This window comes from Nerophis lumbriciformis, linkage group LG05 (genome assembly GCF_033978685.3).
Source record: "Nerophis lumbriciformis linkage group LG05, RoL_Nlum_v2.1, whole genome shotgun sequence".
NCBI lineage: Eukaryota > Metazoa > Chordata > Actinopteri > Syngnathiformes > Syngnathidae > Nerophis > Nerophis lumbriciformis.
The window spans coordinates 45742266-45756119 of NC_084552.2; the positions used below are offsets into that span (position 1 = coordinate 45742266).

The 13854-nt window shown below is 39.7% G+C and overlaps 1 protein-coding gene across 1 annotated transcript in view; it reads left to right on the plus strand.

Annotated features, from left to right (window-relative positions):
• Window positions 1-13854, plus strand: part of adam19a (ADAM metallopeptidase domain 19a) — a 118523-nt gene that overhangs the window by 93854 nt on the left and 10815 nt on the right. Inside the window, exons 11-16 of the mRNA XM_061959323.2 lie at window positions 994-1136; window positions 1206-1383; window positions 6609-6698; window positions 7918-8113; window positions 8299-8407; window positions 11060-11264. Coding sequence (XP_061815307.1) covers window positions 994-1136; window positions 1206-1383; window positions 6609-6698; window positions 7918-8113; window positions 8299-8407; window positions 11060-11264 — 921 coding nt within the window. The remainder of the gene's footprint in view (window positions 1-993; window positions 1137-1205; window positions 1384-6608; window positions 6699-7917; window positions 8114-8298; window positions 8408-11059; window positions 11265-13854) is intronic.

The following is a 13854-nucleotide window of genomic DNA, read 5'->3' on the forward strand; positions in this document are numbered from 1 at the left end:
GTCCAGCTTCTCAGGCAAATCATATAGTTGATGTAGATGCCCGTATCGGCTGTTCAGATTGAGCCCAGTTTATAATTTCCTGTTATACAGTATGCCAGGCAGTCTTGCACTAAAGGAGGACTATGTTATTGTTTACTTTATTACTCTAGTATACTCTGGACTGAAGCTGTGTGCCTTCATTGTTTTGTAGCTGTTGTTTTGAGGCATGTTTAAAGAAAAAAAAAATAATAATGCACTTTGTGAAAGTCAAAGTATAGTACCGTACTTCCCATAGTTGTAGTGGGTATCAGGATTATCTCAGGGAGAGCATGTCCCAAATTCCAAGCTGCGGTTTTGAGGCATGTTAAAAAAAATAATGCTCTTTGTGACTTCAATAATAAATATGGCATTGCCATGTTGGCATTTTTTTCCATAACTTGAGTTGATTTAGTTTGGAAAACCTTGTTACATTGTTTAATGCATCCAGCGGGGCATCACAACAAAATTAGGCATAATAATGTGTTAATTCCACAACTGTATATATCGGTATCGGTTGATATCGGAATCGGTAATTAAGAGTTGGGCAATATCGGAATATCGGATATCGGCAAAAAAGCCATTATCGGACATCTCTAATTAGCATCCTGCTTTACTTTTTATCTGCTATTGTTGTAGGCTCCAGCTCAACTGTCAGTTTTTATTCATGCATTTGGCTTATGTTTATGTGACAAGGGGCTGTGTAACCAGTTATCAGATCTCAGGTGTAATAAAGAGGAGTGCACTTTGTGAAATTTTAAATTGCATCCACTTTAAAAGGTAAAATACCACAGAGTGGCTTTTGACTTGTTGGTATTTGGAGAGCCAATTAGAAAAGGACAATAAAACTGCAAATTGACCTTAAAAGCTTCCATTTGTTGTGTAAAATGATTGCGGCAACGCACCTGCATACAGCACATTTCCTAATGACCTTATTTTTGATGAAATCATAAGTAAATGCCATTATGATTTCCACAGGATCACTCAGAGGTTTCTATTGGCGCTGCCGCCACAATGGCCCACGAGATCGGACACAACTTTGGGATGAGTCATGACCACGACGGCTGCTGCTTGGAAGCGACCGCTGACCAGGGGGGTTGCGTTATGGCGGCTGCCACTGGGTGAGGCTCCCTGAACGCAACACACAACATTAGGTACACATATTCACGTCGCCATGATTTCCTTCACAGACATCCATTTCCGAGGGTCTTCAGCCACTGTAGCAAACGTGACCTGGACAGCTACTTCCAGAAAGGGGGAGGCATGTGTCTCTACAACATGCCCAACATGAAGGACCTCGTGGGGGGGAAGAAGTGCGGCAATGGCTTCGTGGAGGATGGAGAGGAGTGCGACTGCGGTGAACCGGATGTGAGTGCACTTTAGTCTTTTCTGCTTTGAAGTTTGTCTTTGGTGTGTTTGATGGATGTGAAGTCAGAGATCTTGGGGCATCCTCACACTATGCAACTCGTGACATGCCGGACTTGGGCACCATTCCCCTTACTTCTCTTGCATTCACACAGAGCATTCAAGTTACAACCAGTTTGCTTCTCCCATCATTACACTACTATTACTGCAATTTCCCTTACTTTGTGATTATTTGTCAATAAGTCTTACTTCAAATTGTTCTGATTATTCATTTTGTGCGAGGAGGCCACCGTTATTACTTACAAGAAGAGCCATAGCATTAATTAAATGAAAGGTGTTTATTATATGTGAGCAAGCGTGCCGTGGGTTTGACTTTTGGAGATTTTAGATTGTTTTGTACAGTGGAGCCCGTTTATGTCGACGTCTCTTGGGCAGGCCAATTGACTTTGGCTTGGTGGTAAACTAGCCATTACTTTGACCAGAGGCATAAGGAGACTGGGCGATTATAAAGGATTTTTAAACCTGCAACTGTTTTTAGTTTTCCATTTTATAATTTTGTTTCTTCTTGATCATATATGTTATACCTTTATTTAATAGAGCTGCTGCTGTAATTTTGTTGTATGTCCTGACTACAATGACGATAAGCTTTTATACAATGTAAAATCTAAAAAAAAAAAAAAAAAGGAAATGCATTTTTTTAATTGCTGGGTTCATTATCAGGTTGCTGGTGTGATCCAAGAATGCAAAGAAGGAAGGTGAAGTGCAAACAGGAAGTAAATTTATAAGGTAACAGGCAGAAGTTTGTGCAGGAACTCGGGTATATTGCACATGCACTGTGGCATACAGAAAACAATGAACCAGCATCGAACGGCAGGCAATACTGGAAGATACACCTTCCAAATTAGTCGTCCTGACAGGTGAGTCACCTAATCACCACAGGTGTGCTCAATCAGAACGTTTTTTCTAAGAAATGACCAGTTTATGCCGACGAAAGTGGTCAACGATGTATGACGACACAAGACGTAACACAGTATTAATAAAAAGACAGTAAACCGTCCAAAGTGGGTTCCGCTGTGTTTTGTTTCTATCGTGAATTTTGTCGGTTATCACTAATACTCTTAATAAACTGCATTACAGTCATTTTATGATTTGTCGACGTTGTGCGCATGCATATGTGTGTACATGGATTGTGCCGTGCCCTAGACCACTTCTTCCATTCTTGCCAGATGAGGTGAAGTGTCCGTGCGTGGGTGCGGATCGGTGCACTTAACAAGTGCACTTACCGTTCACTAGCAAAAGCCACCAAACTTAGTTGTGAAGTGGGCCTCAGCACATTACAATTGGCATTGTGTGATTAAGCCCTTAAAGGAGAACGGCACTTTTTTTTTTAAATTTTGCCCATCATTTACAAACCTTATGTAAGGCAAGTACACATATGTTTTTATTTTTTTATGCATTCTTACTAGTAAATAAATGTGAGCAAAAGTCCTCTTACAATGGACCATATGGGAGTCACTCTATTGATGCCTATAAAGCCCTTAAAAAAACGTCCAAACACTTCCATCAATATTCCGTATATGCAAGTATATATGTAATGTAGTAATATGTATGTATTTTGCTCATTTTAGGCATAATTTCATAGATGCATCAAACATAATTAAACATCACTTACTGCACAATGTTTGCTCTCACTGGGATGCCGTGTAATGGGATTTTTATATCTTCCCGTTTAGATGAAGAATGACACATCCTCCTCGCGAAGGGTTAAATAAAAAATAAGGTGAACGCAAACCAGTGTCTTTTGCGTGTCTTTCTCGCCATCTCCGTTAAAGTGTAACAACTTCTTAGTTTATGTCCACATCATCATCAGCTCACCAGTTGATGATGTCAATACAGCAGCATAAAGCAATTGCCGCTCTCTGATCAATGCATCGCTAAATGTAGGACTTTAACGTTAGCGCTTATAATAACAATATTGCTAATACTTGATTAATATTCAGGTCACGAAATGTAAATAGAGTATTGTTGGCACATTTTAGATGTTTATTTATTCGGTTTTATGGTTGGAATAAACGCAATAGACGCTACGACGTCATGACGCCCATTGGCTTCATTGTTAGCAGACTTTTATTTGCGTTTATTTGTGAGTTAGAATACATTCATTCCAAAAAAAGACATGTGTTCTTGTCTCTCATGAAGATTGTGAATTATAGGCAAAATTCTAGAAAAAACTAAACAAGTATAGTTCCCCATTAAGTTTTTCCACATCAAATTGATCCAAGGTGAGGAGGTATTTTAAAGTATTACAAAAAACTTCCCAAAGTGGACCTCTTCTTTTTTACTATGCTAAACACTTGTAGAAGTATAGAATTGTCTTGGTCAGATTAGGAATTGGGATTCAGCTGGGAACGAAGAGCTCTAGGCTGACCCCTAATTGATCAAGTCATTGATTAAGCGTCTTTGTGGTGCTTCTTTAACTAACTAGGCCTCATCCTACATGCAGCATGCGTTTCATTGTTTTCTCACACTTGAGAGATTTTCGTAAAGTTTGTTCAAATGTCTGCTGTGTAACATCAATAGAGCGGCTGAGCAAACCCGCTTTGCTTTGAGCAGCTGCAAGTGGCTGTGTCGCCGGGAGGCTTCTGACAAGCTCATCGCTTTCAGAACAGCTACAAGACGCTGCTTGATAAACATACATTCGCACACGTTGCCAGCGTTAGGGTTTGCAGACAAGGAAAGTCCAAAGAGCAGTTTGAAGAGTTATTTGTGCTTTGCTCAAAGATAATTCCAATTTGTACTTTGTGACAGCACACAAACGACTGCATACTCTTGTTGTTGTTTTCATCACCCATAATCTCCTACGTCTCCTGCCAGCATAATCACCTTCTTCCTCTTTACCTCCTCCTCTCCCCTTGCTCAAATCAACTTCTACATTTATTAGAGGGTGCCATGGCAACAGGAGATGCTCTGTGCCGCAATGTGTCGCACCTCTGCATTTTATTTTTACACACTTTCCCTCACTCCCATCTTTTTGAAGTTTTGACATGCCTGTCATACTTTTAATCCCCTAATGCCCCACCAAAAGCACTGCAAAGTCACTCATTTTTAATGCTTTCTGAGTGGCATGGCGCACTTTACTAACACGACTCAGGGCAGTGCTTCTACATTATTTTCTGTCATGACCCCTGTGGGGGACAGAAATGTTTCCATGACCCCTCTGAATGAAACTACTATTGAGAACTTGATCTTATCTTTTTATTTATCTGTATAGCAGCACACTGTGTGAGCTATATTCTTTATATATACCGCTGACGATGACTCCTTTTTTCTTTTCATTCCTGTCACATCTCTCTGCCTCCGTTATCTCTGTACACATCTGTTCCTGTGTACTTAACTACTGCTAACGGGTAGAACAGGGAGCTTGTTGATTAGATTGACCACTGCTGCCATCTAGCTGCAAACGTGTGTATCATTCTAGCATGAATACAAGAATGTGGACATAAATAATGAAAATCTCGCCTGAAAATTCACCAACTGACCAGCCCCCCGCCCCAGGGCGTCCCCACCCCCAAACCCTCCCTTGTGCAATTCCTTCATGTGGTGTTTTAAATCCAAAAACAAAACAGACAAGGTCATGATATTTTTTGATGTGTTATAAAAGACCTTGCCACACGAGCACACATACAGTAAAACCCAGTGAAGTTAGTCCCACGTGTATGTCGATAATTGATCTATGTTGATCAACTCATTCATCGTATTGTTTTTAGCACTAAAAAGTGCCCGCCTAAGCATTGTCAACATGGTCGACCGCTTTTGTCGACACAAACTTTCATCGAAGAGATCATTTCTATGAAAACTCAGTGCATTTTGTCAACAATGGTGTAGTAAAACAACAATAGTTACATTATAACCAGCTTTTTTGGTCTGTCTGGTTTGTGTGTGGAAGCGTTCCCTTTAGATTGCAAATGAAACCCTCCACGCCCCGCACTCAAAAACATTTTTAGAATTGATCTTATGAAAATGTACACTGTTTGGGTATTTTGAAGACAAATCACCACTACTTATTTTGTATATAGATTTACCAGTCCCAACATTAGGTATACTTTGTGTAGCGCACAACGCGAAAAGAGCAGCATTACCATCATATACTGTATTTATTAATTGCATATCGGTGTTTTTGTGCGCATACCACTATAGAACCTGCTCAGTGGCCTTGTGGTTAGAGCAGGGGTGTCAAACTCAAATACAGAGTGGGCCGAAATTTAAAACTGAACAAAGCCGCGGGCCAAGGTTGAACAAATTTACCTTTTAATAGGAACCCAAACAAGTTTTGCATTGAATATTGAACAAGCAAGGCTTATATAACTTTATAGTGACATGCAAAATCGAGTTTCAAATAATAATAATAATAATTAAAAAATATCAATGCCATATCAAATACAATTTAAATAAAAATGTAATGCCTCTTTTCTATTTGCAGCCTTCTGAGGTAAATATCAACATTAACTTTTTCCACAGGCTAATAAATTAGAAAATAAAATAACAATGAATAAACCAACCATTCAGGACTTTGAACTGCTCAGTTTGCAACACACTGATCTAATCTGATGTGCCCAAGCCAGATACCTGCCGCTACCACCAACCCCCAACCCCCCCCCCCCCCCCCCCCCCCCCCCCCCCCCCCCTAAATAGTTACTCTTCACAGCACCGCATTACTTTTTGGTGTAAGTAACTGAGATAGTAACTGAGTTACTTTTGAAATAAAGTAACTAGTAACTGTAACTAGTTACTGGTTTTCAGTAACTAACCCAACACTGACATTAAGGAATGTGATTGCTTCTTTTGTTGTTTTCAACCACAACTTTTTTATTCTCTGACATTCCCACAATAAATGAACAAGAGTTGCCTCGGCTGCCCGACACTTCATACATAACTTGCTATCTATTACACCAATTTTAAATAGCTGAGAAGATGTCAAATACAATCTATTCAAGATCTTAAATTGAGTCAGCTTATCTTTAAACCTTCTAAAGGGCGTATTGGCATTTTTCCAAATATCATTCCATGATATGTCTCTTTCATCTAAAATGTTTAAGTCCATCATCCATTTCTGAACACATGCAAAAAAGGCAAATTTTCCAAGTTTGAAAAACATCCGTTCACATAAAACCACATTTACCAATGCCCATATTCGTGTTGACAGCTTCAGTGTTCTCGATTGTTTACAGGAATGTACCAATGACTGTTGCAATGCCAACAACTGCACCCTGAAGGAAGAGGCTCAGTGTGCTCATGGGGTGTGTTGCCAAGGCTGTAAGGTAACACGCGCGTGCACACACACACACACACACACATACAGCAGTCCATTGTGACATTATCACCTTCGTAGGCTTTTACAACGACTTCCGTTGCGGCACCTAGTTTCAGTTTCAAACCGCAACAGCATCCCTAATTGCAGTGCTGTAATGCTGATTCTGACATTCCGCTGTAAGAGAGAGGTGTCAAAGCTGAGCACCTACACTGTTTGTTTCAGATGTATCCAAAGTTACAGAAAATACTGAAAAAAATGAAAATGCAAAAAGTCGACTTGGATGCGGTTTTGTTCATTTAAGCTGCTTAACTAGCTGGACTATAAAGACAATACAACATACTTACATAAACAAAGATGCATATGCAAAAGTGCAATACATTTATCTGTACAGTAATCTATATCTGCACATTATTTTTTAAATGCAAACACTCTGCACCTTATTGCTCTTTTATCCTGCACTACAACGAGTTAATGCAACGAAATTTCGTTCTTATCTGTACTGTAAAGTTCACATTTTAATGACAGTAAAAGGAAGTCTAAGTTTTAAACCAATTCAATATAAATCAATATATACTCAGCTATTTGAACCAAACAGCATCATGTTAGCTTTGGGTTAAAGGTATATGTTGTTCGATTGTTACAATATGCTGGATGTCAATAAAAAATTAGCTGCATACGGAAAAATGGTCACACCACTGTGTATTTGTTACCATTAACTATGTATTATAGATGGCTAAACAACGGGCTTCACATTTATGATTGGTAATGAATGCCAACTTGAGAAGCGTCATTATAAGGGACGGGTGAAACATGCAATTAGTCAGTTGTGGCATCTATAAAAATCCTGTGGATGGGGTGTTAATTAATCGTGTGTACAAGCAATTGAGGCATAATGGATTGTACCACTTGGCTGCAACCAGCTGCGGACTGTTCAGCAAGCAAGTTGAATTCTAAAAGGATCACTGTTAAGAAAAAAATTACAATTATGGCCACAGTTGTATCACCGACATTCAGAGCAGTCCTGTGCTTCGCCATTTGACCTTGATATGAAAGCATTAGAATCATTTATTCAACATTTCTTGCATCGCTGCTGTTGCCATAGCGATCCAGTCTTTGTGGTCTATAATATTGATGGCAAAGGCCCGGATACCGCCCTACACCGTGGGGCAAACCATAAACATGAGAATGCTTAATTTGTATCTTCACCCCTCCTCTCTCTGCTCCAGTTGAAACAGGCAGGCACCATGTGCCGGGGCCCGGCTGGGTCCTGCGATCTGCCCGAGTACTGCACGGGGGCGTCGCCTTACTGCCCCGCCAATGTCTACCTGCTGGACGGCTCCACCTGCCAGTACGGACGGGCCTATTGCTACAACGGCATGTGTCTGACCCACGAGCAGCAGTGCCTCCAGCTGTGGGGCTCCGGTAAGGAAGCATCCTCTTCTCGTGAACATTGTGCTCAATTCTCTTGTAAATGTGACGTTTCCGTCAAACATGTCAGCCACACTGACTGTGAGCTCCTACAGTTCAGCTGTGAAGTGTTTATGTATTGATTTATTGTTTTGTTTTTTTCAAGCAGTAAGCAATTATGGAATACATGGTGTTTCCAGGTGCCCGCCCGGCCCACGACGCCTGCTTTGAAGACGTCAATGCGGCAGGAAACGCTTTCGGAAACTGCGGTAAAGATGAGCACGGCAACTACATGAAGTGTGCAAAAAGGTGAGTAATGATGGTGAATGAAGATGTGCTCTACTCCAATGTGTGGTGACGCAGGATGTCTACAATGGGCTGAAGACTATTTTAGGATGAGAGGAAATTGGTGGATTAGGTGAAGTGAAGCGAACATAATCCTCCTTTTTTTGTCCTATGTTAACATTTAGGGGGGAAAAAATCATGTTTTGGGGGTTTTTTTACATGCTAACCCAGTTAGCCTAACTATGGCGGTGCTGCAGCTAATGAATGGATCTAAATGAACAATTTAGTTATGTTAATTAGGAAGTTGATAATCATGATGATGATGATGTTGCCTCACAGTAGTCATTAGATGCTGCAGTGAGGCTGATTAGAGGATATGTAAATGCAATACGTCCCCAGACGGAGCCTGACTAATCGTTGCATTAGTCACCGCGCTATTATACTGTAATTGTCAGCATTTATCCACTCAGACGGCACGTGTGAGTTTGTGTACTTGCCTGTCTCTGTCTGCATATGAAGACAGAGATGTTCAAAAGATGTTAGTCTTGATAAGAAAGTCTTCACAAGAATAGATCAACAAAAAATAATCCAATACAGTGGAGGAAATAAGTACAGGGGTACCTCAACTTTTGAGTGTGTTTGAGATAAAAGCTTTCTTTCAGTTAAAAGTTATGCTTTAATTTGCCCACAAAAATTTGAGTTACAAGCATGTTAGTGTAGCAAATATCACAGTAAACCCTGTAAGATCCGCCTAAAACATCTGGTCTTACTCGCTAGCATTAGCTTATAGCTAGGGGTCGACATAACTTTGTTTTCTAACCATGGGAACGGAGAAAGTGAGTGATAAGGACAATGCTAAGAAGAAGCGGATGATATTTATTGATTTAAAGAAAGAAATCATCAAAAACAAGCTCGCTAACTTAACAGCGGCTAAGATGTTAAAATATCTAAACAGCATACATTTATCCTTGAAAATATGGAACAGTGTAAGGAGAGACCGTAGGAGTCCACTCTATAAGGTACATTTTGTACATTATTTTTACATTACTTCATAAAGTACTGTTGGATTGTTTGTACTACTTTATATTGTATTGTAATATTTATTTTCTAAAAGTGAAGTGTTTTTCTTTTTAAAAGGCATGTTACGTATTACAATCGTGCTGTTTTTTAGGGGTTGGGGGTTAAGGGAGAAAGCGCCAATCAAATTTATTTTAATACATTTCAGTGGGAAATGTTCATTTGAAATAGTGTTTTCAGTTAAGAGCTCTGTCACAGAACCAATTAGTATCATAAGTTGAGGTACTACTGTGTTTGTTTTTATTAGCGGTATGTAAGTTTACCCTCTTATAGAGATTTCAAATATCATCATTTAATGGCAGATTAATTGTACAGAGAGAGACATAATGTGAAAAACATTTAAAGGGGTATTATTATGCAAAAACAACTTTTAGATTAAACCACCCACAAAACGGCGCATCCTGAAGAGAAGAGATCCTGATGATGGTCTGTAAAACTTAATCTATGCAAAATGTTGACCAAAGAACCACCATTACATCTTATGTACACCACAAGGAAGTGTTTAAATTTAGAAAAACATCATAATATGACCCCTGTAAAAAAAGGCTGTATATTGTTACTAAATTATAAAATATTAAAGAAATTAGTATTTGATCCTCTACCATACCGGTTATGTGTCCATTAAGCACACATTAATCGTGTCCCATTACAAAAGTACTCCTAATCTCAATCTCTTAAAATTGATAAAAGACATGTTTCAGAGAAACAGTCTCTTGTGTTCAAACATCTCCACCACAATGGGGAAGACCAAATAGCTATCAAATGACCTCAGGGACCAGATTGTAGACCTGCACAAGACTGGAATGGACCACAAGATGGTGAGAAATAGGCCACTTTTGGTGCAATAATTCATAAATTGAAGAAATACAAGATAACAATCAATCGCTCTGGCTCTGGAGCTCCATGCAAGAATTCACCTGATGGTGTAAGAATGATTGTTAGAAAGGTGAGAGACCAGCTCAGACTTACAAGGGGAAAACTGGGTAATGATATCAAGGAAGTTGGAAGCACAGTCACTAAGAAAAAACATTAGTAACACTTTTCTATAATGATTTGAGAACCTGCGGAGCCTGAAGGTCCCTCTGCTTTACACGCCCGTCTGAAGTGTGACAATCAACACTCGAATGACTCAAACATTGGGAGAATGTAATGTGGTCGCATGTGACCAAAATCAAGCTCTTTGGCATCAAGTTGACTTGAAGTGTTTGGGTGCAGAGAAATGCTTAATCCGACTCTAACAACAGCATCCCTATTGCCAAACATGGAGGTGCAAACTTCTGCTTTGGAGATTTTTCTTCTGAACAAAAACCCTCTTGTGATGGTTGCAACTCTGCTGACCAACTCCAAGAAACATAAACAGGGGTTGTACAAAAAGTGTATGATATATAACCTCTATGTAATGGTATTTGTTGCACTCTGTCTCTGTGTTACAATAAATGTAGCATAAAAGTTCTGGATTGTTCAAGGGGGTAAACTTAAACAATCAAGACGGGATCAAATACTTGTTTTCGCACTGTGCATATCGTTCTCCTGCTAGTTTGTGGGCAGTGCTTTTCAGCAGTAAACAACATTAAGACTGTTGCATGTGTTTGTGTGCAGTGATGCCAAGTGTGGAAAGATTCAGTGCCACAGTGCTGCCAAGAAGCCCAAAGGTACCAATGCTGTGTCCATCGACACCACCATCAAGACGGGGGGCATGGAGGTGAAGTGTCGCGGGACCTACGTCTACAGCACGCAGGACGGCCAGGGCGACCTACCCGACCCCGGCCTTGTCGTGACCGGCACCAAGTGTGGCGAGGGCCAGGTGCGTCCTCGATTCAGCAAAGTGTGACGTTACTTGTTATTCAAAGTCAGCTGAAGCCAAATTACAAGTCTCAGATTTTTGAACAACGAGCGCTGTCTCTCCCTCCTGGGCAATTATCAAATGCAATGTTTGGATCGGAGGAACGACTTTGCTAATTCTTAGCCACTTTTTCCAGACAAATTCCACTTTGACAATTGAGGTACACACCATGAGCAATATATTTAAGAAGTAATAGAAAATACACAGGCAGTCAGTTCACCTGCTCTACTATCGCGACTTTAGCGTTAACAGATGTGTACACACACCGCTGTGTCCCTTCTGCTATTAATGTGGCATTAAAGTTAAAGTTAAAGTACCAATGATTGTCTCACACACACACTAGGTGTGGTGAAATTTGTCTTCTGCATTTGACCCATGGGAGGTGAGGGGAGCAGTGGGCAGCAGCGGTGGCCGCGCCCGGGAATAATTTTTGGTGATTTAACCCCCAAATCCAACCCTTGATGCTGAGTGCCAAGCAGGTATTTAATGGGTCCCATTTTTATAGTCTTTGGTACGACTCGGCCGGGGTTTGAACTCACAACCTACCGATCTCAGGGCGGACATTCTCACCACTAGTAGTACGGTATATAAGGTGGCCAATAGGGGCAAACATGCAGAATCATCCAAAAAAATGCAAAAGAAAAATTTTGCAAATGCCAAAAAACACTCAATCCCCAAAGACAACTGCAGGAGAGATATGCTGCAACTTCACAAATTTTAACAAAAGTTAGCCAGGCACCACCAGGAAGTTAACTGGGGGCACCAAACCTGAGAGTTATGTGTCATTAAATACTTAAGGTGTCATATTTTACAAGATTATTGAGCAAGCAATTTCTACAGCCAAGTAAAGACCTAAATAACAATTAATTCTACCAACTTTTTTGTGGGATATCGTTAAAAATGGAACTGCACTTTTTTTTATTTTGCCTATCATTTACAATCCTTATGTGGGACAAGCACACGTGTTTTTCTTTGTTTATGCATTCTAACTAGTAAATAAACGCTAGCAGAAGTCAGCCAACAATGGAGGTAATGGGATTCACTCTATATCGCCTATAAAGCACTATTTAAAAAATGCACTAACCTCCTTTTATATACATGCTGTAAGTGTATGTGTAATGTAGTAACAGGCACATTCATAACAACATATAATATTTATGCATTTTGGTCATTTTAAGCTTACAGCTGTGGATTGATTTCAAAGACACATTACAGCGTTTGCAATTTCCTTCAAAAATAAAATACAACTACTACTTGGCAGACTTTATGTTAGCCAACAATGACTACTTTGAGACATATGATGATCCAGAACCTTATATTTTTTAGCCTAAGTATGAGCATAATAAATTACAAGTTTTAGAAGCTAAGTGATCTAATCCAGCAAGTAGAAGTATTGTTAAGTGCTAAACAAGAAATACAAACTACAAACATAATAAAACAATCACTTATCGTACAATGTCTTCTCTCACTGAGATGCCGACTGATGGGATGTTCATATTTTCCCGTTTAGATGGAGCAATAATTGTAAACCTCACGGAGGTAAAAAAAACAAAATTTAAAAAAAAAAGTTGGCAACAAACCAGCGTCTTTTCATGTCTTTCTTGCCATCGCGAGTCTAAGTTGAATGTCAAAGTTGACCACAACCTTCTACTACATTGGTGATAGGTATAATTAATAAACTACAATTAACTTTTAACCAACCCAGAGGCGATGCAGCACTTCACCGGCTCTGTATGTCAATAGCTCCATGACCTAGATAGCTCTCTGTGATCACAGTGTCGCTAAAAGTAGTTCCTCTGCATTAGTGTTTATAATAACCGTATCACTGATACTTGGTTAATAATCAGGTCATGCCATGTAAATGGAGTATTGTTGGCCTTTCTTTTGAGAGTATTATGTGCGTAATAGATGACTCCTATTCGCTGAATCGTTAGCCACCTCCTACTTGCCATACATTACAAATTAGAATGCATAACAAAAAGAAAGATATATGTGTCCATGTCTGACATAGGGATTGTGAATGCTAGACAAAATTCTAAAAATTAAAAAAAATGTATAAAAAGTGCGGTTCCCTTGGTCGGCAGACTCCAGAGATGTCCCAGCCTGGGTAACTTCCGTTATGTTCCACGAACTCGCAGAATTTCTCTCATGTAGGTGTTTTGGGGGTTTGTATGAAATTTAGCATTTGCAAAGTTTGTTTGGAGCCCGAAGCATTAATGTGATTCAGTGTTCATTTTAGTCATATTTTAGTCGCCTATGTTGATTTAGTTTTAGTCAACTACATTTCACAACATTTTAGTAATTTCTTTGTTTGTAGCATTTCTGCACATTTGCCCCTGTACACCACTGTAAGTAGAGTGTAGGATATTTGTACTCGACACTGAATTGTGAATTATTTTTCTTTAGCACTTTTCTCTAGAGACTCAAGCGCTTTACATAGTGAAACATGTCTACATCTATTAAGCTACATTTAAACCAGTGTGTGTGGCACTGGGAGCAGGTGGGTGAGGTGTCTTGCCCAAGGACACAATGGCAGTGACTAGGCTGGCGG